We start from the raw sequence: 26,381 nt of genomic DNA, 5'->3' as shown, positions 1-26,381 counted from the left end.
GGGATGGACTATTCATGTTCCTGTGACTCCTGTGATGTACAGCTCTGACAAGCCTCCCAAAGTGATCCTGGAGCTTATCTAGGCCTGGAAGCCTTGCAAGCAGTGTTGTGCTCCTTTCTCCTGGGACAGGCAGAACAGGGTAGTGGTTAAATGGATGGTCTCTGGTATCAGCTGGATCTACCCATCATGACTTGTGCAATCTGGGTAAGTCATTTAACTTTGCTAAGCATTAATGTTTTTCACATGAATAGCAGTGCTTATCTTATAGCTCAGGTGTGAGGTTAAGTGAGCTAGTGAATAGGAAACAGAATACTCCCAGGCACACAGGACAGATTGATAAGCAATTATTATCATACAAACCAGGAGTGGAATTGGAGCATGCAAACTGGTAGTCTAATGACTACTTGGTCTACTTTATGATCTTTTATTTTGGTCAGTATAAAATCAGTGTATACTTTCTCAGATATCGAATGAATGTCTTTAGAATGCACTCCAGTTCAAAACAGCAACTTTCTATTTTCATGTTCTGTTGCTTTATTCACTGTGGTGAGTTATCAGCCTGCCATGTGGATTTCTGACACCAAGGTCTGCCAAGAAGACTGTGCCCTGCTTTCACCCTGGCTCTTCGTGAGCAGCTGGTCTTTACAGTGATGTGGTAGGAGTGTCAGTAGTGTGGGATGCACACCCACAGGGCTTCTCCTGAATGTAATTTTATATGGAACAGGCAGCAAAAAGCTTCTGATCAGAAACCAGCTGAGTTTCCATGTGTCTGCAAGCTAGGTCTCACACCTTCCCCAGCTGGGCCTTAGGAATGCACAGCCCATGCTATGATTTGGACATGGTTTGCATGCCCCTCCCCCAAATAGGTCATGTGTTAGAAGCTTAACTTTTAAGTGGTGATGTTGGGAGATGGTATACCTTTAAGGGGTGGAGCCGAGTGTTGGGTCCTTAAGCCAACTGGGAATGTATCCTGAGAAGAGACTATGGGCCACAGCTTTCTATCTGGTGATGGGATCCCTTCCCTTCATCTGCTCCTGCCATGATCCCATCTTCTGTTATGTCCTCACCAAAGTCTGGACTAACATGACTGCCAGATCTTGGACTTTTAGCCTCCCAAACTGAACCAAATAAACCTTGTTTTTTATAAGTTGTCTGCTTTAGCTATTTCATCACAGCAATGGAAACTCAACTAATACATCCTAGGACCCAGTGTGGAACTTATGCCAAACCTCAGGGATGCCCCTGAGGATCACTGATTCTTAGATATAAGTGGTCATGGATTTTCCTCACAATGTTCTTCCAAACCATAAAACTAAGCCTGGAATGCCAGCCACCCTCCCCGTGTTTTCTCAAATGCATACTGTCTGCTGGATTGCTTAATTTGGTTTGTGTAACAAAATCTAAGCACATCTGCATACTAGTTTACATTTACGCACACTAACTTTTCCCAAAAATGAATCGAAAATATTTGTTTCCTAAAGCCTTCCTGGTCAGAGCTCAGAAACGCTATTCAAAATGATAGCCATCAACTTTTCTTGCATGGCTAAATTTGATCCCCGTGGCAGTTGTTAGTACCACACACCAAAACCTTGTGAGAGACTAGGAGAGACTGGATTTCCAGATCTTTTCATGATCAGATGTGGCTATTTCTAGCTAGTGGGTTAATAATAGATGATTGTCTTCATTCAAAGCATTTCTCTCTCTGCAGTGATTGGCATGCTCCAAATGCCTGCTTCATGTTCTTGGACCCTAGTGTAAGAACAACACGAAGAAGAAAACCTACCAAAGGAGTGATGAACATCTGCAAACAAGAAACAGACCTTGTCTTCAGTAATTTAGGCTACAGAGATATCTGTACAGTGTGGGGACTGGGCATTGAATCCAGGGCCTCACATATGTTAAACATATGCTCTGCCACTGAGCTATAACCCTATTCCCTTGATACTGAGATTTGGGGGTTGTTGGTTTTCTATAGCATTATTTAGCTTATCCCAACTGATGAACAACACTATTTACCAATGTGAAGAGGAATGCCATTTCAAAAATATTTTCCAAATGAAAGGATAAGAAGAAAGAGATTATATGTTGGAGACTCTATGTTGTTGGAGTGTCTTTTGATTTGGGACCTGGGGCAGTCTTTATTATACTGGATATTCTGAAGCCCACTGATATAATTCAGGGTTAAATGTTTCCAAATGATCTGTGTATTAAAGTCTTGGCTGGTAGAGTGGTGCCACTGGGAGACAGTAAAACCTTTGGTACAGGGGGACTATGGGAGGTCTTTAGGTCACTGGGTACATAAATCTGAAAGGGACAATGAACCTCAGCCCCTTCCTTTCTCTCTCTTGCTTCCTGGCTCTGAGGTGGGCAGTTTGCTGTATCATTGCCGTCTCACACCTCCCCCAGAGGCTGACAGCAATGGGTCCCCCGAGTCTTGGGCCCTCTACAACTGCGAGCTAAAATAAACCTTTTCTTTTTGTTAAGCTGATTATCCTGGATATTTTATCATAATGAAACAAAAATGTACCAAATTAAGAAAAAAACTTTTTTATTATTATTTTTTTTATGTGTATGTGTGTATTGCTTGCACATAGGTAGGTATACTCATGTCGTGCAATACCCACGGAGGTTAGAAGAGGGCATTGGATCCCCTGGAACTGGAGTTACAGACAGTTGTTAACTGCTATGTGAGTGCTGGGAATCCAACCCAGGTCCTCTGCAAGAGCAACCAATGCTCTTAACTGCTGAGCCATCTCTCCAGCCATTTTTTAAAAAACATGGCTATGAAATCTTTGGGATTCCTCACATTAGCGGGGGGGGGGGGGGGTTTTTTTCTTTTTTTCCTTGATTTTTGGCACGTTTTTTTATCCCAAAAACGAAGGGGGGGATTTTTTCCTTCTTGCCTTGAAATTTGGCAAGATTTTGAATTCCAAACACAGAGTTCAGAAATTATGTGAATTTTCAGACTAGGTTCCAGAAGGCCCTGAAACTTCCCATCAGGCCCTGAGTGCCTGCATTAAGAAGCTTCACTATTCTTAGGCATAAAGCAGGGGTACAAAGAAGTCTCCAGAAGATTCCAGCTCCGCCATTTGAGTCATTCTCAATCTTTCCAGGTTTCCCATCAGAACCTGACATCGCAGAGCTGAACAAGGCAACACATCCCAGAGCCATGTTGAAATACCTGGCTGGCGAGAGCCATGAGCACACTGTCATTGTAAACTGCCACTAAGCTGTGAGGAAGCTTGTTAAGCAACGTGAGCTGATGGTGACAACCAAAGTCGCAGAGCTTCAGGTGGGCTTATTGCTTGACAGTTAGGTGAGGAAAGAGTTAAAGACTGGATGACACAGGAGACTATAGTATGTGGGTTGACTGCCTGAATCAGGATACCTTGGATTTATTTCCATCTCTAACAAACTGGGAGGGGCCCTTCTTTTCTGGTGCTTTATTATTCAGACTGGACACATTTAATAATAGTTCCTACTGCACAGAGTTGTAAGCATGCAATGAGATGATATATGAAAGCACTTAGCAAAGTGCCTGTCACGTAGTAAACAATTAATAGTAGCTATTAACAATATTATTATTGAGTGTTCTCAGGCAGTTTTAAGCTATGATTTTTTTTTTTTTTTTTTTTTTTTTTTAAGGCATCAAAGCAACTCTCAGACACAGAATCTGTTTGGTTATCTCTTTTCCCTATGGACAACAATTACAATCCAGATCTGAAGGTCATACTCTTCCTGCCTTTAAACTGACATCAAGCCACATTTCAAAGCTGTTCTTGCAAATTAGTGCTAATGAGTATGCACAAGGGGATCTTTTCCTCAACTCATCTCGTGGCAGGGGTCCTCTTCATTAACTTATTCCACAGTTAACAACAGCATTCAGAAGCAGGCTGGCACAGTGGTTACCAAGCAGACAGATGTATAAACAGCCTGCTCCTCAGCAGCACCCCGCCCTGCACTCAGGGTTCTGTCAGTGAGGCTGCCAGGAGGCCTCACCCAGGTACATATGCAAATACAAAGCACAGATTCTTGGGCATCTAATACGTTCTCACTCTTGCCTAAGCAGAACTGGAGGCCAGAAAACACCATGTTTTCTTGGGGGGTTTATACAACTGGCTCAAGTAAGGCAGAGAATTGATTTATTGGCTTTGTCCTTGGATTCTGAAGTTTTGGGTCTTCTTTAACATTTTTAAATAGTGGATGCTGAGTACTTATCATGAATAAAACGTTATTCTGAATCCATGTTTCAAACATCTTAATAAAAAGTCCATCCCTCTGACCTCTCTCTCAATAGCAGAAGTGCAGCCATCCCACATGCCTGCATTTAAGGTGCTTTGGTAGCAGCTCTCTATGAGATTAAAGGCTTCCCTTTGGTTCCTTTCAGAGAATGTTTATCATGAATGAGTGCCACATTTATCAACTGTTTTCTGTGCTCACTTTGCTTTTCCTCTCTAACTTAATTGTCCTTGTGATAGTGACAGTCCTTTCATTCTCCACTACATAGTTAATTTTTACACACGTCCCATATCACAAAGAGAATGTTATGTTGATGTTGCTTGATGAGGCTTGTATATGCTCATTAAGGCAGGTGTGTTAATGTCCCTAGATTCTTCCTGACATTATGTCAGCTGCTTCTAATCATTACTGAGGGGATGTTAAAAATATTGTAGGATTATTAAGGATTTCTTTCTTCTTATACTTTTACCAGTCTTTTTCTTTTGAAATTTAAATTTATATTTCCTGTGAGAAATTAAAACTGTTTTACATTTTGAAGAGTCCCTCTGTATCTTTAGCAATGTTTTTGACTTTAAAGTCTACCTTATATAAAATGAATAGTTTTTAAATTATCAGTTCAATATATATACATGTATATATAAAACTATATATATAGTCTTTTGCCATTTTAAAAACTTTCAAATTCTGAACATTTCTGTTTGAGATGACTTTTATATTGAAAGTCTATTTGTCCTTTTCAAAAACTAGTTCAAAGCAGTAACCAATGCATTTGAGTTTAAATCTTACATCTTAAATGGTCTTACATGCTTTTTATTTGACCTCCATACTTTTTTCTTCTCTTTGAGTCATGTAGTAAGTTGCTCTGTTTTTTCTCTCCTAGGAACTTACCTTATTTTTTAAGTTTCTTTTTAGTTTTCTGGTTTCTTTAGAGCCACAGCTATGCAGACCAGGTTGGCTTAAATCTCACAGAAATCTTCCTGCCTCTGCCTCCCCAGTTAAAGACATGTGCCACAAAGTCTAGTTTTACTCTATTTTTAAAATGATTACCTAGAAACTATAACAGGAAACTTTGACCTATCAAAGTTTAATATTTGTCTAGACCTTCACTTTCCTTCAAGATATACAATGTATGTCCTTAAGGATACTTAAGGATTTTACCTTAGATATGATTACTTTCCCAGTGCTCACAGTTACTATGTACAAATATTTCAGTTGTTTACATATGTTAATATGATACATGTTTAGCACCACCAGATACTATTACTGATGTTTTATATAGGCATTGCTCATTTATGCCAATCATCTTTTTAACATTTCTTTGTTTTTATTCTTTGCTACAGTTTATTCCAAAAGTCCATCTGGGATAATTTCCTTCTGCCCAAAATCTATCCTGGGGAACTTCTCTGTGTGTGGGGTGTGCTGGTGCACTATTTTTCAGTGTCTGTTGTAAGAAAGAAATTATTAGTCTGCTTTTATTTTACAAGAAGAGTTTCACTAAATTGGGACTTCTAGACTGTAGGTGATTTTATTTCAGTGTTTTTACTTCAGTGCTGCTGCTAAAAAATTAGTTGCCAACCAAACCATTACTTCTGTGTCTTATCTTCTGTGATTTCAGTCGGATTTGTCTAGACATGAACTGATCATCACATCTTCTGTTTGGCCATCTAGCTCCAGCGGATTAATTCTGGAAAAACGTCAGCTGTCACTGTTTCAGGCTTTGCCTACTGCAGTGCTTTCTCTTCTCCTTTGGAGACTAGTTTATTAAGTTAGAATTTTTCAACTGTCCTTTATGTCCCTTATTTTTTTCATTTTCCTCTTTTATCTCTCTAGCTACACTGTGTCTAGTTTCTTCTGACACATTTTAAGTTCACTAATATTTTCTTCAGTTACTATAGAAACCATTGTTTTAATTTCAACTATCATTTTCAATTTTTTAATTTTAACAACTTGATTTTTTTCATAAGTTCCAGTTATTTACTGATGACTTTATAGTCAGTATTTGAACTCTACGAATATAGTGAGATAATTTCTTTATAGCCTGGATGGATTTTTCTCATCTGTGGGTCTCTTCTGGGTATATATAATGTCTATTGATTTTGGCACATGATATTTTGTCTCTTCAGGTAATTCTAGGGGAGTCATCAGTTCTTGACTGCACCCCACCTTTGAAATGGCTTCCTTTGTGTTACCATCTGAACTGGGCTTGTTATGAGATGCTCTGCCTTTGGTGAGAACTTAACTCTAGCCACATGGGGCTGCCACAGGTCTGCCTCTCACCTCTTCTTTGGTTAATCCTTTCCATAGCAGAGCCGGGTTGTCATGGAGCAGGCTGTCTGCCTAGACCTGGTCCTGTCACCTATGCCCCATGCAGAAAAATAGAAGTATCTGTTCTTTAGCACTTTTCTCAGACAAGCAAATGTCCTACACAGAAAGGATCCTGGTTCATTTCCCAAGCTCCATCTCCTAATTCCTGTTTCTGTCTTACTGAGTCAATGGTGGTGGGTGCCTCTAAAAAGATGCGTCTATAGATTTCTTCTGGTTTGTTTTTGCCATCTTATTTTCAGATGGACAGTTAGTTTGAATCATCTAAAATACTGTTACTAGATACTAGAAGTCTTTCATGTGGGTTTTGTTTTATTTTGTAAGCATATCATTGCCAATTTTAAAAATAGGAATTTGTATGAAAATCCAAATACTTTGCTTCTTTTCAAACAAGAAAATCTAGCAAACTTGATGCCATATTTTAATATAATTGAAGAGAGCTCAGTGTCCTCCAAATTCCCATCACACTCTGCCTTCTTAAATTCACCCCAGACTAGACTCCCTTGCCTGTCTTTGTGGGTGTCTGAATTTGCTACTCTGAATAAGCAATAATGGAGCCATGGCAGTGAACTAATACAGTGAGTGAACAGGGATTATATTTGGATAATTACATATTCACAAATCTAGGACATTGTCATTTAATTTTTTTCTCTTTCTGACATGGATATTTTCATTATGAAGAACTTAAAGATATCCCCTCCCCCAGGGAAGACTGGAAAGTTATACTTGGAGCCCAGAAATCTTTAGGGGAGGAGAGAAACTGAGATCTACGCCTTCCCCAATCATTATTCCCCATGATGCAAACTCTCAGCAAAGACTGAACTGACCATGACTCAGGCACAGAATTGCAATCTAGAATTATCACATACAACCATCCCTCCCCCGGGGTACACTGCAGCCTGTGAAGCCTCTGTGAGAGGAATGTGCTAAGCAGAGATGCCCAGACCCTGGGCCTGTGTTGGCAGGGACAGTTCCTGCTGAGTGGAGCCCTGAGAGTACCAGTTCCTTTCTCCTTCCACCTGAGGAACTGCCAAGCCTAAGCAAGGACCTTCATTGGCCAGATAGTGGAGACCCAGCACCACCATCTCCTTCTAAGCTAATCTGTGGTGAGGCTGCCCTGGGTCAGTTACATTGCTTCTCTAGGAAAGAGTTAACAGACTTTCTGCACAGCTACTACCCTATACCCTACTGGATATAGCTGGTGTGGTGACCTCCCACTCCCAGAAGATGCAGCCGTCTAAGAAGTCTAGCCCACTGGAAGGGACTTGAAGACAAAAGGGTCTCAAAGATAGCCGTGACTTCTTGCTAACTGGAATTGTAGAGCTTGAGGATTAGACCTGAGAAAACTCTCTGAGGATAGATTGGTTTTCAGGCTGTGTACTTCAAGCTATTTTTCAGACCTGGAGGAACATCCCATATTTTTTCATGGTATCTAGTAAAACACCTTAGTTAAGACTATGCACTTTGGAGCCAGATTCGAGGTTCAATTATCAGCTGTGCTATTTTACAGTCATGAGTTATTCAAGTTTTCAGAACTGGAGTTTCCTCATATGTGAAGCATGGCAGGCTAGCACAAGTACCTATGGCATTAGCATGTTATAGGAATAAGTTAAGAAGCAGAAAACCCACAGCATTCCACCTGGCCCATACACAGGCAAACACATGGTATGCACTGATGAACACAATTACTGTGTTTTTCTTGAAGAAATCATGGGCTGCTACAGCAATAGGTAGAGCCAAAAGGATCTTCCATCTACTCCCAACAGGCCTTTGAAAGACAGACAACAACCCTCTGCCTTCAGCTGCCTTTTCCCATAAAATGAAGTTCATTTGTCTTTCCTGATGAAAGATCTGATGAAAAACGACTAAAAGATTAAGAATATCAGAGCATTCTCAGTTGAATGAAAGCCACTTAGTTTCACAGCAACATACCCTAGGTCAGTGAGATGCTTAGCTCTGCTTTCTGTTCCCTGCACTGATCCCTAAAACCAGCCAGAGGAACAAGTTCAGATTGCAGTTGGATGGGACAGTGGTAATAACAGCGGGAACAGATGCCTTTACATGTTCCTTTACAGCACATCAATTCCCTGAAGTAATAGCAAGAATAGGCATGCTAAGCATTGACTAGCAGAGCTGATCTTCAGAACCAAAGAGAATGAAGAAATTTTACCATGAGAACTGCTGGAGCTCCTGGGGGAGGCAGTTCAGCAGAGCACTCACTCATACCACAGACCAAAAGGATGGAAATATCCCTATAGGTAAGGCCTCTACCCTGCAATATAAGGCCATTAGTGGAGTTCAGATAGTTACTACACATTTTAATGAGGCACTTTGTCATAAGAACATGCTTTTTTCATGTTCTTTGCCTTTAAGACAGCTGCCACACGAACCCTGAGTGTTTTTAAAAATTGCCCTTTTTCTAGTAGTTGAAGTTGTGTTAAACTGTCTATCAACAAATTTAGCAAGACTTCCATGTCTTGAAAAAAAAATCAAATTAGAACTTTTTAAAACTTCATCCAGGGCTTATTTTGAATCTCTCGGCTTAACTAGGTTAATTGTGTGAAGAAAACAATCTCACTTGCCAGGCTGATACTGAGGTAGGGTTTCTATGGAGACCCAGAGTAAAACTGATTTTCTTGTTTCTGTTTTGGTGAATTGACCTGAAAAGCAGGAATATGTCTTCAAGGGTGGCAGAAACATATTTCTGGGTTGTTTTCTGCACTCTTGGTTATTTTCTAGGCATCGGAGGGAACAGAGGAGGCCAGATACCCCTATGCTAGTTGATTTGGCACTGGAAAATTTATGTGGAAGGAAAGCCAGCCCTGCTAAAGAGGCAGATAGAAGGACCCCAAAGGTCGCCTAAAGACTTCTCAGAGTTCATTGTGATGTGAAACACCTATAAGCTTGTTGCAGTGCAAAATTTGCTCAGTAGGTCTGGGATTGGGCCTGGGTGTGCAAGTCTGAGAAGCAAACCCCTCCTGCTACTGCTGCTGCTCAGAAAAGTTCCAAGTACTATGATACATAGTATAATATATACCTGCTTTATAACTCAGTACAAGAAAAGTGAATTTATATTACTGCACATTCTGAGCTATGTTGGTATGAAATAGACCATACTAACATAAGTTGGAGTGAGCAGCCTGACTTGCCAATACAGAAACACCCTCAGAGTCAGACAGTGTGACACGTATAGCTGGAGAGTCTCAGTCCTACATCATCAAAGTGTCAGTATTTTGGGAAAACCACCTTATCTGGACCTTGTGAGGATGTACCTAAAATCAAATAAAGAAAAGAAAGTGAGAACGTGCGGATTACTTGTTGGGGACACTGGCTTTGAAAAGTGGATCTGAAGGTGAAAGTTAAGCCATCTGGGATCCTTGTGACCCAGTACTGCAAACCCATTCACACTGGAATAGCTTGGGGCAGCTGCTAAAGCAGTAAGCATTGTAACAGTTTATCAGGGATGACATTCAGACTTTTCTTTTTTCATCCCATTTATCTCTTTTCTTCTGGCATAGGTAAAGTACTGCTCATCTAAAAATCATATTTAAGCAACTGTTTGAAGTAATAGAAAAAAGAAGACATCTCTGACAAGAAACCAAACATCTGAGAAACTTAATTCCACAAATAGAAACATTTTAAGACATTTTCCTTTTATATTTGGTTATAGTCAAAAGCTAAAAAGTTTAATCTCAGAAAGCTAACTTTGGTGATTTTTATAAAACTTTGAGATCCCCCAGTTGTGAACCCTGTGAATGGTAAAATGATTGATATGGCAAGACACACCCATGGGTGAAATAGTGGCATGAATGTTATGGAGCTAACCAACTGTTTTCTGGTTCAATTTAAGGCCAGTTCCACAGGATGAAACACATGCCTGGTAATGTAAATCTGGTGAAGAACATATAGTTGGGGAGTTCACAGGCCCTAGGGGTTAACCTACTATAGTCATTCTGCTAAACAGACATAATATCAAACTTCCCTCTAAATTTGTATCACTCTAGCTGCAGATTAGTGGAGCTCTCACACCCCACCAGAGAAGTTTCTTTGTGCAGTGGATGGTGGTTAATGCAAAAATTCGTGACTGGTCAAAGTGTACAGAATAAGTGTCAGCGGAGTGTTCAAGCACACTCAGGACATCCATATGTCATCCCCTCCTTGAGCTTCAGAGAACACTGTGGAAGAGAGGGCAGAAAGACTAAGAGCCAGAGGTCAGGGAGAACTGGAGTGAAGCAGCATCTTTTGGGCAGAACAGGACATCTGTGCTCATAAACTCACAGCTGCTGTGGTTGCTTGCACAAGACCTGCACAAGAGCAAGCTAGTCAGCATTCTAGCATGGAATGAGGAAGAATTCATGAGACTCTCCCCCTAACTGAGGAGCTATGGACAGTTGATGGTTTGTGGGGAAAGAAGAGTCAGTTTTCTTTAAGGGTGTTGCTCCTGGTGGGTTGACTACACTCCAATGAATAGCCCCACACCCAGGAGTATACAGGGAGCACAAACTGGAGTCAATGGGTTATTAAAAACAGAAGAGGACAGAAAGTTGGGAGGTTAGGGAGTGGGGCAGATCTGAGGGGAGGAGTTGGGGGTGAATGTGAACAAAACACTTTGTATAAGATTCTCAAAGAATTAATTTTTTAAAAGCAAAATAAATCCCTGATCTCTTTAAAAAATGAAAATTCATGTAGACACACAAGTACATACAAATACCAGTGTAATTTTACCTTTTCCAAATATTGTTTAGACAAAGTCATTTTGAATGTATGCATCACTGAATGCAAACAGAAACTGTGTACAGTGTGTCATGTTCAGGAATCTGTGAGGCAAAGGCCAACATGTTACAATCCTTGGTCTGAACCAGGCCTCTACTTGGCTTAGATACAGCCTATGAACTAAGAATTCTTTTTTATGCTATTAAATAATCTTTAAAAATCTGAAGACTGGGGACTGGAAAGTTGGCTCAGCAGTTGGTTAGGAGCACTGGCTGCTCTTGCAGAGGACCGAGGTTCAATTCCCAGAACCCACATGGCAGCTAACAACCACCTGTAACTCCAGTTCCAGGGGAATCTGACACCCTCTTCTGACCTCTGAGGGCATTGCACAACACAGGTGCATGTACACGAATGCAGCCAATACACTCATACACATAAAATAAAAATAATAAATAAAATATTTTAAAAAATCTGAAGACTGGGGGATGGAGAGATAGCTCAGTGGTTAAGAGCACTGGCTGCTCTTACAGAGACCTGGGTTCAGTTCCCAGTATCCACATGGTAGCTAACAACCATCAGTAACTCCAGTTCTAGGGAAAATGCCCTCTTCTGACCTCTAAGGGCAGTGCGTGACATGGGTGCACTTATATACTTGCAGGTAATACACTCATACACGTTAAAAAAATAAAAACAAATAAATAATCTGAAGACTTTGTGACATGTAAAATTTGAGATTTGCTGGGCATGGTGGCACATGCCTTTAATCCCAGCACTCGGGAGGCAGAGGCAGGAGGATCTCTGTGAGTTCAAGGCCACCCTAGTCTACATAGTGAGTTCCAGGATAGCTAGGGCTACAGAGAGACCCTGTCTCAAAAAGACCAAAAAAAAATTTTTGAGATTTAAACTTCAGTACCTACCCATAAACATGGCTTTACTGGAGCACAGTCTCATTAATTTGTTCATATATTATCTGTGGCTGCTTTTGTACTATAGTAGCAGTCAAGACATTGTGCACAGACCATAGGAATAGAGTCAAGGATTAAATTGTGTGCATGCTCACCAACATCCCTACATTGTAGTCCAACTGCTAATACCTCAGGATGTCACCTTATTTGGAGACAGAAGTAATCAAATTAAGTCAAGGTCACAAATCTGTTATGGCTTGTACTGTAGTTTAGACTTTAAATTCACTTTAAATTCTTCCCATTCACTAAAGGCTTGGTCTCCATTTATTGGCACTATTAGAAGGTGGTGTCTAGTACAAGAAAGCTGGGACACCAGGCACCTGCCCTTGAAGGGACTATTGGGAGCCTTGTCCCTCCTCCTGTTCTTTTTGCTTTCTGAACAACAAGAGGTAAGCAGCTTCGCTCTGCCACACACAAACCATGATGTACTGCCCTGCTTCAGGTTCAAAGGTAGCAGAATCAATCAACCAGGGACTGAGCCCTCTGGAACCAGGAGCCAAAATAAGTTTTTCCTCCTTAAAAGTTGATTATATCAGGTATTTTGTTACAGTGATGGAATGATGACTAACACAATTGGTAGTCTTTCCTAAAGAGGAAATTTAGATTTAGGAACATACAGAGGGAAGGCAGTTTGGAAAGACAGAGGGGACAGCTGTGGGCAAGTCAAGATGGGGGACGGGGTGGGGGGGCTGAAACAGACCATTTCCTTGTAGCCCTTAGAAGGAAACCGCCCTTTTGACACTTTGATCTCAAACTTCAGTCCAGAATTCTGAGACAGTAAGTTTTTGTTGTTTAACCCACCAATCTGTAGTACTTTGTTACAGCAGCTCTGGCAAACAAATGCAGCTAGCAAAGTCTACACTATTTGCTAATGAACCTTTGTGCTGGATAGTTTTAGTTGTCAACTTGACACACCTGGGTAGAGGGAGCCTCAATTGAGGCATTTCCTCCACTGGACTAGCCTATGGCCATGTGTATGGGGTATTTTCTTGATTGTTGAGTGATGTGGGAGGGCCCAGCCCACTGTGGGTGGTGTCAACCCTGGGCAGGTGGGCCTGTGTTGTATAAGAAAGCAGGCTGAGCATGGGCCAGAGGAGCAAGCCAGTAAGCAGTGTTCCTCCATGTTCCTTCAGCTCCTGCCTCCAGGTTCCTACCCTGAGTTCCTATCTTGAGCTCCCTGATGAATTATGACCCAGGAGATGTAAGCCAAATAAACCCTTTCCTCCCCAAGTTGGTATTGGTTAGAGTATTTGTCACAGCAATGGAAAAACAATCTAGAACAACCTTTATGGAAAAAGCTTGCTGGCTCCTGCTCCAAGAACTGATTTTTGTGCTCAGTCTGTAAAGCCAGCAAGCACATGACTTCTGGCTAGCAACAGAGACTTCAGAAATGATTCCTTTCATGAGCCTACCCTTCATTTCACATCCATCTGGTGTTCATGATCATATGCCAGAAATAGCCTACAAATATAAAATGGGATCACTGCACAAATTCAGTATACCTTGCTCTAAGCCATGAAGACCGTTAATTTGCTCCCATGCACTCTGTGGACATAAGAACCCTAGAGAATGGGAAGAGTATGATAGGTAGAGAATCTCAAGTTCATTTCGAACCTTTCCCCACAGCACAGTATATGCAGACTACCATGGCACAGGTCCCAGCAAGAACTAGGTTTTCAGGAGCTATCAGCTGAGGGAGTCTTCCCCTGGAACCAGTAAGCTGCTAATGGGAGACTAATTCCAAGACAGCTTAATTCCATTTAAAAACAAGTTACTAATTAGTCAGAGAATCTTTTATCCTCATGTGAGCAAAGACTAGTCTGCACTGTTACTAATAAAAATCAGGGCAGAAACAATCCTTATGGGAACTAGTATTTATTAAGCATTTATTCATGAGCATTGGGCAAAATTTTTATATGAATAATCCAATTTAAACATTATTATAAAAGTCATATGAGATAAAAGGTATTTTTAATCTGTATTGGACTGTTAGAGTAGCTGCTGCTTAGACACACTGAGTTATGTAGTCTCACAGAGCTGGGAAATAGAAGAAATAGGACTGAAAACTAGACTTCTGGTTCTGAAGCTCAACCTCTGGCCCAGAGGTTGCTGGAATGTGACAAACAATCTTGTTGAGTGTGCTCCCCCACCCCATTTTAGCCACCTAAAGAATTGTCTAGTTCTGAGATTTTCCCTCTATATTCAGCATGTCTGTTTATTCTTATATGTCGACATCCCATCATGTGGGAGGGACTGCCCTCCCAGGGCTGGCTACTTCTTAGAGGTAGCAAACAGCATACACTAGAGTGCCTCCCACCTGCAGATCAACCATTCTCCTCATCACCTTCACACTTGGGCCAGTATTTTCCTGCCCTAAAAGGCCAGGTACAAAGCAATTAGGGACAGTCCCTGTGCCTTGGAGCCTGCTAAAATGATTCAAACTCACCAATCCTAAACCTTCGTGCCCTGCCTAGCCTATCATTACCACAAAACAAAATCCCACTCAACACACATATTCACAGTCCAAAATCACCTCCTCTATGAAGCCTCCAAATCTCTCTCGTATCAACCCAAATTATTTTGTCAACTGTTCCCCCCACCCCTGTCTCTTCCACTAGACCTTGAGCTCCTAAGAATTTGACATGTCTTGGGCTTTTTATAACTCCTGAAATTTAGCACAGTTTCATAAACACTGAATCAAATGATACATCCTGAGCCAGGTGTGGTGACATAGCTGTAATCTCAGCACATGGGAGGTAGAGGTAGGAGGATCAGGAGGAGTTCATCACTAGCTTCAGCTATGTGGCAAGTAGGAGGCTAGTCTGGTTTACCTATCATTACCACAAAACACACACACACACACACACACACACACACACACACCAGAGGCTTTGGCCGAAGGTTCCTCTTGCTTCCTCTGCTCCTGTCTGCCTGGCACTCCCTCATGTGACCCCATTCTCTTCCCGAGAATTGTGAATAATAAATTATTTCAGTGGCTATTGTCTCCTGATCTGCTAGCTTTGTCATAATGAAACTGACACTTTAAGGCACTCTTATGGCCTAAATCATAAAGTATGGAGTACACAGGACCCAGCTGACCAAACAGCACCTCATATGATAATTTCTACCAACAGATAGAAACAGGGCCCCCAAAGACACTTAAAACCTGAACTTCATAAACCTTTCATTGCCTTCCTCCTGCCCAAGGTCTAAGCCTTCTGGTATTGAGATGGTGCCTTCCTGGTGCTCCTATCACTTCTCAGCATTCCTGGGAGGCAAAAACAAAGATCTTACGTGCACCTTGCACAGGATTTCTCAACATGGTGGTAGGACATTAAACTGAACACCAACCAGCCAAGAGTGGAGGGAAAGCTGAGCCAGCTTTGTTTGTCCCTAACAGTGGGTGTCATCTCCCCACACTGCTGAGTGGCTGTGGTGCCATGTGGCTGGAAGATCATACTTGTGAGTCCAGGACTTCTTCTGAAGGTCTCAGTCTGTGACCAAGCTCACTGTCAGTATTCACTTGCTATGATGCATTCTTGCTTATGAGCAAAATCAGTGATTTATTACCCACCAAAAAAGGGCACTTCTTCAAAGGAACCTTGAGTCACCACCATGAGATGCTAGCTTTCCACTAAAGGGCACCAAAACTTGGTTGTGCTGTGCATCTGGGCTGGAACAAAGAGGATGCTGGAAAAGCCAGATTGTGCTGGGCACAGCTTGTCAAACCCATTCATCTGGCAAGAAGAGTTGTGGCCAGTGACCCTCTGTACTTGTGTCACCAGTGCAAATTCATTCATGCTTTCTTCTCAGACCGAGTAAACAAGATCCAGCAGATTGACTCCGTGGTTTGTGGGCACACACAGTGCAGTGCTAACCAGCAGCTGGCTAAGCACTAGATTAAAAAAAAAAAAAACTTGGTGAGAAGTTGAAATTTTATGGTACTTTTAGAAAACCAGTATAGCATCAGAAGAAAAAAAGAAAAAAAATGAAAGTTCGGTTTCCTTATGCTTTTTATTAAAGCTAGTTTTGCTTTTATTTTGAATTCCCATGTTGACAAGCAAGAAAGAGTAATATAAGTTTTTCAAGGTTTAAGATTTCTAAACCTTAATTCCAGGGTTAAGGTCCAACTTTGAGCTCTTCAGCCTTCCCTTGTTAAGGCCACTAGGTTTCTTGGGCAGGTTGTCAATGCGAGATTCTGTTACAAGATTTGGAATGAGACTCTCTTCAGTGTATGCTGCTCTGAAGGCGATGTGAGGTGGGTTCTGTCTGTGGAATTGACATGATTGATTTCTGGGTGGTCACCCACTCTCTCACAGGTTCTAGGCAGGGCACAGTGTGGGTGGGCAGGGTTTGGTACTTTGAAGGGAATTCTGATCACAAAGGCTGACTGAGGAGAAGGTCCTTTATCATCAAAACTGTAAACAGCACTGGTCTGTGACACCAGCCCTAAGAACTGTCTGCCAAATTCTCAGAGCTTTTTACATGTCGTCAGATGCCTGAACATCGCAGGAAACTTCTCAACTATAGGGAAATAACAAAACACAGAAATGGGGGTCCATTTGGGGGTCCAAATTTCAACACAGAGGCCAGAAAAAAAGGACTGTGGGCCTGTTTTTTTGTTTTGTTTTGTTTTTGCTCAGGAAGTAATTCACCTAAATGAGTAGAAATATAAAAAGTTCATACAGCTGGGCTGGGGACAGGCTCAGTGGATAAAGTGCTTGCTATATAAACATGAGAATCTGAGTTCAGATCCCCTAAACCCAACACCCAACATTAAACACACCTACATGGGTGTAGGAATCTACAAACACATGTGCACACATATGCATGCACCACACACGCACATGGACAAACAAAACAACAGCGTAACACCCGTACAACTTTCCTTGTCCAAGTGACTGGTGAAAAGGTGGATGCAGTCAGTTCCTTTCTACACCACTAGAGGGAAATCTAACCTACCCGACTAGACTTGTTCCTTTTTCTTTCTTTTAAAAAATGATAATAATAGAACTAATGTTTTAAGGCTGTAAAATACTTTTAAGACACTATCTTCTACAGTTCTTCCCACTTAAAAATGATTGTTTGAAGCTTCATCATCATAGAGACTCCTAGACAAACAAATCAATTGTCCCAGCTGGGAGAGTAGGAGACCTCACCATTGAGAAATGGACATGACAGTCAGTCTGAATCCCTGATAGTCGGCTTGAGTTTATTTCCTCAAATTACATATTCATTAGCTATGGAGAACAGCTGGTCATCTTTCTCCGCTTCATTTTTTTTTTTTTTTAATTTCTGAAGATGTCTGGGGCCATGCCTCTCTTTCAAGCAAATGAGCTAGCTTTTAACTTCGCCATAAAGTTTACACACCAGTCCTTCACCACGTGTTTCTTCTCTAAACTCTCTGCATCACTCCCCCCCACCCCTGGGCTTTCACTCCACATTGCAGCAATATTGACTAAATTCTAAGGAGAAAAAAATAATAGGTTTGCCCTGGTTTTGTTTGCACATGTGGCCATTAAGACATTGCTATGCAAAGTTTCTTTTTAAATAACAGTGATGTTTTGCTATATATTTATCCAATATGATTATAAAATCATGCTCTCTCAGACTCAGACATACAAACACACATCCATATATGCATATCCACAAACATTTTCATCACACCATGAAAATGGAATGAGCATGTAAATGTTCATTTGTGTCATTTTCCCATCATGTTTTCAATTCTCACATCACAAATACAACAATTCCTAATGCTAGTCTCCAAGTTTTTGAATAATCACTCTAGATCCTTTATTAGCTATAAAATAGAACCAGTGTGTGTTTAGAACATAATACTTTCAATAATGTTTTTTAAATCTAGTAATTGCTAATAAAATTAAGAGAGAGAAAATTCATTATTATTACCTGTGCATGGAATGATAAAGAAAAACGTATTTGGTTTTGTCCCCAGTTCTCGGCATAGCTCTAAAACTGTTGGAACTTCCTGGGCACGGAGTGTTTTTGTCAATCATATTCTAACTCTACTCCATTTGATACTAACAAGGTGACCCTTGGTGGGTGCCTACATAGCTCAGGTTGGGGGATGGCTGCTAAGAAAACAGCAGCTGGTTAGACAGTTTGAACTTTTGGTCTTTCCTTTACCTCTACTTTGAGTTGAACAATGAACTACAATGATTTTATCAGTTATCTCTGGGGAAACCTCCATAAAAAACCCCTAAATAACAGGGTTTGGAGAACTTCTGAGATGGTAAAAACACTGAGTTTGGGGAGGGCTTGGAAGGGAGTGTCTGAAGCATGGAAGCTCCTTAACTCCTTCCCTGTACCTGGCCTTGTGTCCTTTCCTGAGTTCTGCTGAGCTGAGCTGACTTTTTCGAATCCAGATGATGTTAGAGTTTCAAATAATTGTTAAGTGTGGGAAGACAAACCTCTTCGTAATAAAACTGAACTAAACCTCCAGGTGTAGGGCTGAACTAAGGCACAGATAAGAAATCTTCTTTCCTCTGGACCTTAACCATTAGTCTGACCTATTGGAAAAGGTCATTTCTGAATTGGAAGCCTTTCTTATAACAAAAACAGCCCAGAATTGACCTGTTCCACGCTTCAGAATAGTTCCCAGTCTGTTTCCTCTCTTTCAAAACAGGATGATAATCCTGCCTTGGGGGCACTGGGATGAGGAATAACATCAATAACACCATGTCTGTGGGGTATCTAGAATGAAGCCTGGCACATTGCAGATACCTTATAAATGGAGACTTATTTTATTCAAGTCCTTTGTGCTAGAAGGCAGCCTGATGTAGTACCAAGGTTCACTATGAGTACAGAATATTTTAGTTTCCCATATGACATAATCATCCCAGGATATTTCAAAGTACTTAATATTAAACAGTTCATTAAGTTGGAAAATTTTTATTGGGACACTTACAAATACTGGATGCTCTTGGGTGCACTGACACAACAAATAAAATAAAACAGACAAAGTCCTAGTCTCCTAGTCTACCGTCTAGAGATACACAATTTGAAAAAAAATGACAAGCGTGTGCATGAGAGTGACAGAGAGAGAGAAATGCTACAGAGAAAAATAAAACAGGGCAAAGAAGACAAGAAGCAGCTGGATGCAAGGGCTGTTTTATATATAGTGGCCAGGGAAGCCTTCCCTGAGGATGAAGGGGCAGGCAGCATCGCTATCAGGAGGAAAAGCATTTCAGGTATAGGGAACAGCCATTTTCAATCCCATGTGGAAGGCAGAATGCTCTTGGTGTGTTCACAGAACAAAGAGTAGAGAAAAGAGAGGTCAGAGATGAGGTCAAAGGAGAAAGGGTCGTTTCAACAGGGTGTTCAAGGCTACAGTAAAGGCTTGATCTCATTTCTAAGTAAGCTGATCAAAGGAAGGAGTCTATCAGATCACTGAGGTTCTCTAACATGTTTTAAAGGCATTGCTCTGGTTGCTGTGCTGAGAATCAAGTGGGGACAATGAATGGGCAAGCATGGCAGGATGGAGACAGTCGAGAAACTACTACAGTGATCCAGGGAGAGAACAGTCACTGACCCTGGGTAAAGATGGTAAAGGTGGTAAGACAGGGGGAGATCTGGGTGGGTCATATGGTGGGATTCACTGTTGAATTGGAAGTTGTATGTGAGAGGAAGCCATCAAGGAAGAATCCCAGGGTAAGTTGGCTGAAAGAATGAGAGGAATAGAGAAGAAGGAAAGAAGGAGGTTGGTTGGTTGGGAGCAGCAGACATGTAGGAGGCTGCCAGTTTAGCCTTGAAGACAAACAACTGGGGTAAAGTAGGCAATGGGGATGGAATCTGGAGGACAGAGAGCACATGTGAGAAGACACTGGGGTTAGGTGTCCTGAAGTCATGACTTCACAATTCTCATTCTTTTCTGTACAAAGTGTGGCTGGACCAGCAGCACAGTACACCCTGGCAGCTTGAGGGCTAGACATACAGTCAGGCTAGGGTGTGGCTCAGTGGAAGAGCACTCACCCAGCATGTGGGAGGCCCAGGGTTTGAACCCCATTTTTCAAGAAATGGAGGGACAAGCAGAATTTTTCATCTTCCTCAAAGTCATTTTTAACCAGACCCCCCAGATGATTAGTATAAAATTGAAATTTGATAGATCTTGATCTAATTAGAATCATCTAGATAAAACTCAAGTCCTACCTCAGGACAACTTAAATAGAATCTCTGAGTATAGGCCTGCATAGATATTTCTATAGCTCTCTCCAAGTGGCTCTGATGAGTCTGGGCTGGGCATCTCTGATATAACTCTTCATCATTTCCCTCTTTCTCAGAAACTCCTCTGTAAGGAGACAGGTAGTTCTACAATAGAATGAAAGCATGTACCTGGAGTGACCACACTGCCTGGTTTAAATGGACTACTCTCAACAAAAGTACTAATAGGGCCCTTCTCAAAAGTGTTTTGCTTGTATGTTCTCCCTGTGTAGTGTAAAACAAAATGGCTCTATGCATTCTATGTATAAATTCACAGTAAGAACTGGTAGAATAAAATGATGGATGGGCTTGGGCTTGACACATGAATCAAATAGAGAAAGATGCTAGTGTTTAGAAACTTGTCTCCTAGATACTGCAAATCAAAACTACATAGATCCATCAGTTTCAAGAGAATCCAAGTTCAGGAGAATCTAAGACTGGAGTGAGCTAGGGTGTGGTTGGTTCTATCTTGATTAGTCCCAAGCTGACGGTCATCCCCTGATTACCCTAACCCTTAGCTATTGTTCACTAGCTACTCCACCCATGAGCTCTGAGGGACAAGGAAGAAAGTGAATGAGAAGTTAATTTATCAATCAGTCTTGCTAATAAGTTGGAAACAGCAATACTGTTTCTAGATACCTGTGAATTTAAACCCTTTTGGCTCAACCCTTTTTCCAAATTGTTACCAGCTGGGTTGAGAGCCCATTAGAGGCCCTCTGATTGCTAGTAAAATTAAAATAACCTTGTAGTTTTAAAACTATGTAAATTCCCAGCCATCAACCTTTGAAGACGGTTTCTTTCTCATAGACTAAAGACAAAAAAGGAGCGCTATGCACACATCTTGTCTCCTTGTGGCCCTCCCCTGTGTCCTTCCTCCTTGTATTACTTTTCTGTAGCTGTGATAAAAAACCAGGCAGGCATGGCGATAAGAGCAGAAGGCTGAGAGGTCACATCTTCTACAACCATGTAGCAGAGACAATGCTCTGCAAGTGGGGCAAGGCTATGAACTCTCAAAGCCCACTCCCAGTGATGTGTTTCCTCCAGCAAGGTTGTACCTCCTAAAGGTTCTGTAACCTCCTGGCAAATAGCACCACCAACTGGAGACCAAGGGTTCAAATACTTGAGACATTTTTCATTCTAACCACCACACTCTGCTCACCAACAACTCATTGATAAGTATGGATGGATAGAATATTTTAAAATATTTTGATGTAGTAAAAGATCAATTATTTGACATCAATTTAAAACAAATGGCATAATCACTTGTATGGAAGGACACAACTGAAACTCTACCTCTAGGGGTCGAGATTCCCTCGCAGATTGACTGTGTCACAGGTTTCCTTGTTAAATCACTAGACTATGAATACTTCCTCCCTAAGGCAACCAGTCTAAATGTTTAGAACTGCTTTGTTTATATGTTTAAAATGTCTGAAAAATAAACAATCTATATAGAAAGTAAAATAGCCAGATTCTAACAAGGCAGTTAAAGGGAACTCTCTTTCCTCTTGTAAAATAACTAGAATGCAGATGGCTGTAGAGTTAGGGTAAGTAAAACATTTAAAGTTTCTCATTGAATGGCAGATTAGAGCAGACTTTAAGCCATGTGCCTATGCAGGAGAGTTTCTTGGGGTGACAAACAAGAACAAACCAAAGGTAGAACGGGTTCTCTCTGCAACTAAGAAAGCACATACCAGCCTTTGGCCTGTTAGGCTGCTGGTCAGTAGTGACCCAGCAGTTTTACATTGTTATATCTTTGATCTCTGTTAACAGTTAACCAAAGCTTTTTCCTCCCAGAGGTCTTGGAAGGCAGAAGTAATTCATACTGGAAAGCAGCATTTATAAGACGACCCCCCACAAAATGAAAGGGCCTAGATAGGACTGAGCAATAATTAATACAGGTAGGCCTGCCATACCTCCTTCGCGTCCCTTCCCTTATGGGTTTAGAATTCTCTTAAGTTTTTACTATAATGTCATGATCCAAACGTATTATGCAATAGGACTTAGTGAGTCAATGATATGTGCTATTTTAATAAGGAATTCTATTTTAATACAGAACTTTTAGCTAGATCATGTGCTAAATGTTCTGAGCCCCATCTAGCTGGGTCTGGGTAAAGACTCTGATATTAGAAAGGGAGAGAATGACAGTGATCAGAAGAGCAACACCAGTGCAGGGATTCCTCAGCCATTCAAACTTAGCACACGGCCAGGGTGGAAATATGCAGCAACGGGGGCTACGCAAGCACTATTTATGTTCTCTTTACCCACATATCCTTCTAAAAGCAGGCTTGGGGGGGTGGCTTCAAGGAAAACCCTTTTAAAAGTACCTTTTTCTTTTACGGACCACCTCAGAGACTCGTTTGTATACAGAATGCCTAATAGCCTGGAGGAAGTCCAGCAAGGAAGGTAAATAAAAATAAGCAAGAATCATAATCTTTTACCCTGTGCAAATAGGGAAAAGAATGCTGAGGAAAAAATAGTCTCAGATCCAAGTGAGTCAGAGCGAGGGAGGCCAGGAATATCATTCCTCACCCTCTGCGTAGCTCCTGCTTTTAATCGCCCTTCCCAACATGAGACGTAGAAGACAGTTTTATTTGGAAAGAGAGTGTAAGCCTCCATCTAGTTCTTGCATGGTTTGGTTCTATCTCGGGTGAAATGTGCTCACGAACAAATTATTTTGGCAGAACATGGACCATCCCCTGCATGGAAAGCTCATGATCCAGAAAGAAAGGAAAAAGACTAAACACTGGCCATGGGCTCTATCTACTCATGCTCCTGGTGACCCTGAGAATGGCTTCCCTTTCTGGAATTATTTTAATTACATGGATCTTTGGATGTTATAGGAGCAGGTGGAAAAAATCCATGGCACTGTGATTATCAAGTTCTTTGAGCATCTCCAAAGAAAGATGCCATGAACAAACAAGCAAACTACTGACAGAGAAATTAATCTCCCCAGGCTGTCTTATTTTATCCATAGCACACTGTAGCTAGACATTCTGCGTAGTCTGTACTTCTGCTCCTCTACTTTTCCAAAAAGAACTATAACCAATGTTTCAGCTCATTGAGCCCTATTGAGCCCCTCAAAACCAGATCAAAGTAAAGACCAAGGAGACAGGGGCGGCTGACAAGGCAGCCCCATATACTCAACAGCACAGTGGGCTCTTCCTGATATCAGTCCATGCTGTCTGAAGCTTTAGTGAATGTGGCTATAAGCAGTGTGTTTGAGGCATTTGGGATTGCTTCATCACTCTGAGAGAGGAAGCTTGGAGTGGTATTTGTATTGTTACAAGGTCATGATCTAACCTAGTATTTTCCTAACACCCACAGATTTATAATTTAAATGAGTACAATCAAAAGTCTGACCAATCTGAGCTGGAGAAGGCTCAGTGGTGTAGAGCACTGGCTACTTTTGCAGAGGATCAGGGTTTGGTTGCCAGCATCCACATGGCACCCAACAACCATCTATAACATCACAGGAGATCTTATACCCTCTTCTGGCCTCTATGGGCATTGCACACACAGGTACATCTACATACATGCAGACAAAACACTCATGCACATAAAAATAAATATATCAGAAGATTTGAGAGTCTGATAAATTTGGCTTTAACTTGAAATTTTCTTATATATACAAAGTCTCTTTATAGATCACCTAAGTTAAGCCGCAGGACGGACAGTGAAGAGAGGCAAGATATTTGGGAATTCCTGGCCTGAACTTACCACAGATGCTGAAGAGCAGTTTTTCTGCTTCAAACACTGCAATGAATGAATAAAATTTGTTGGAAGTCACACTCAGCTTGTCTGCCATTGAAGCTATTAATATGGCTTTGCACTAAAGGCCCATGGGAGCTCTCTTTATTTACCAGAAAAGGTAAGACACACAGTGCCAAGAACACAGCTCTGCTGTTGTACCTGTGGCTCCTGGTCATGACTGCTGGGATCCCTCTCGTAGCTCTCTGCATACAATCTGATGGTGGCCCGCACACCACTGGAGGAACTGAGCCGGAAGATGAGCCGTGACGCATCAGAGAAAATGATCCTCAGCCCCTGAGATTAAGAACATCCCAGATAACTCAGTGAACGAGTGAATGCACAGGCAATGCTAACTAATACATGCAGCAGAGATCAGAATGGTTTTATGGTTTGAAGTCCACTGGGGCCATAGCAACTTATAGTTGGCTCTGAATGTTCATCTAAGCATGACAGTGTGGTAAACCCAAAAGCTACCTGAGGTTATCCATTTGTCTCTTGATTCTATTTTTGCTGCTTTGTGGTTAATGTTGGCAGAGGGTTAGAAACAAAACTATGAACAGATGCTCAAATTTTCTTGGTCTGGTGATAGGAGAATTGGAAAAACGGCAGAGGTAGAAAGGATAGGATGATGTGGTGGTTTGAGTGAGAATGTTACATGTAAGCTGCAAGTATTTGAATACTTGGCCCCAGTTGGTGGTGATGTTTGTGGAGGTTTGGGAGGTGAGGCCTTGCTGGAGGAAGCACATCACAGGAGGTGGGCTTTGATAGCTCTTAAGCTTTGTCTGATTTCCAATTTCTCTGTTTCCTGTGCCTGCTTAAAGATGTGAACCCTCAGCTTCTGCTCCTGCTGCTGCTGCCACGCCTCACTACCTTGATGGACTCTTATCCCTCTGGAACCATAAGCCCAAATAAAGTCTTCCTTCTATAAGTGGCCTTGGTCATGGTGGTTTTTTGTTTGTTTGTTTGTTTGTTTGTTTGTTTTTGTCTTTTTGAGACAGGGTCTCCCTGTAGCTCCAGCTGTCCTGGAACTCACTATGTAGACCAGGCTGGCCTTGAACTCACAAAGATCCACCTGCCTCTGCCTCCCAAATGCTGGGCTCAAAGGTGTGCGCCACCACGCCTGGCCCCCTGGTCATGGTGTTTTATCACAGCAACAGAAAAGTAACCTATACAGATGATATTTAGCAAATGTTTCCAGAGAAGATTAATTGAGGAAGAAAGACCTACTCTAAATGTGAGTGGCACCGTCTCAAAGCCTTAGATCTAGACTAATTAACCAAGGGCAAAGGAGAAAACCCCTGAGCACCAGCATTTCCCAGCCTTGGATTCCTGCTGCCATGCCTTCCCTGCCATAATGGACTATATCTCCTACACCTGTCAACCTAAATAACCCTTCCCCCCTTAAGTTGCTTCTTCTTAGGTATTTGGCCTTAGGGACAAGAAATGTATTTACTACAGTGTGTCTGGTGAGCGCCACATCTATGTGTGAATAGCTGGATGGATTGCTTAGAGATTTGCATGCTCCTTCTGTGAGCATGATGAATTGCAACCCAAATATGAACCATGTTCTTCCCAGCAGTAATCACTACCTACTATCAACAAAGCACTAAGGCCAGGGTTCCACTGAACAAGAATTGCCCAATTTCTAACAATTCCTTCATTTTACCAAAACAATACTGACAGCAAGCTTCCCTTTTGTTTTCTGGGTTATAGCAGAGGTTGGCATAGAGTAACTGTGGGTAGAATTTGTCCTGCCACCTATTTTCTATAAAATCAAGTTTCTTTGGGGTACAACCATGCCCATCCAGTTAGGGATTGCCTATGGCTGCTTTTGTACTGCAGCTGGAGAGATGAATAATTGTGACACAGGTCATCTAGCCCATGGGATCTAAAGTATTTACTGCGTAGTCTTCTACAAAAAAAAAAAAAAACCAGCTTGCTGACCTCTAGCGTAAACCATTACATCATACACAGCATGGAAAGTTTACCCTTCAACCTTGCAGCAGAAAACAGAAAATGTGGCCAGCCACCATATAAGAATTTCAGTAGAGAGAAATGAGTTCATGAATAATGCAGTCAGGGTATCTGACCCCTCCACTTCCCAGCTGTTCCAGCTTCTAGCTATAGATTCATCTGGACTATATTTGACCCAAATCAATTTACTTCTGACCA

At 41.5% G+C, this 26,381-nt stretch overlaps 1 protein-coding gene across 1 annotated transcript in view; it reads right to left on the bottom strand.

The window, feature by feature from the left end:
- Pgm5 (phosphoglucomutase 5) overlaps positions 1 to 26,381 on the bottom strand; it is a 202,345-nt gene that overhangs the window by 8,070 nt on the left and 167,894 nt on the right. Inside the window, exon 10 of the mRNA XM_008852279.3 lies at positions 24,369 to 24,503. Coding sequence (XP_008850501.1) covers positions 24,369 to 24,503 — 135 coding nt within the window. The remainder of the gene's footprint in view (positions 1 to 24,368; positions 24,504 to 26,381) is intronic.

This window comes from Nannospalax galili, unplaced genomic scaffold (genome assembly GCF_000622305.1).
Source record: "Nannospalax galili isolate Female #2095 unplaced genomic scaffold, S.galili_v1.0 scaffold1486, whole genome shotgun sequence".
NCBI classification, from domain to species: Eukaryota; Metazoa; Chordata; class Mammalia; order Rodentia; family Spalacidae; genus Nannospalax; species Nannospalax galili.
The sequence above is the reverse complement of the archived record's forward strand: the minus strand, read 5'-3'. Positions and strand labels throughout refer to the sequence as shown.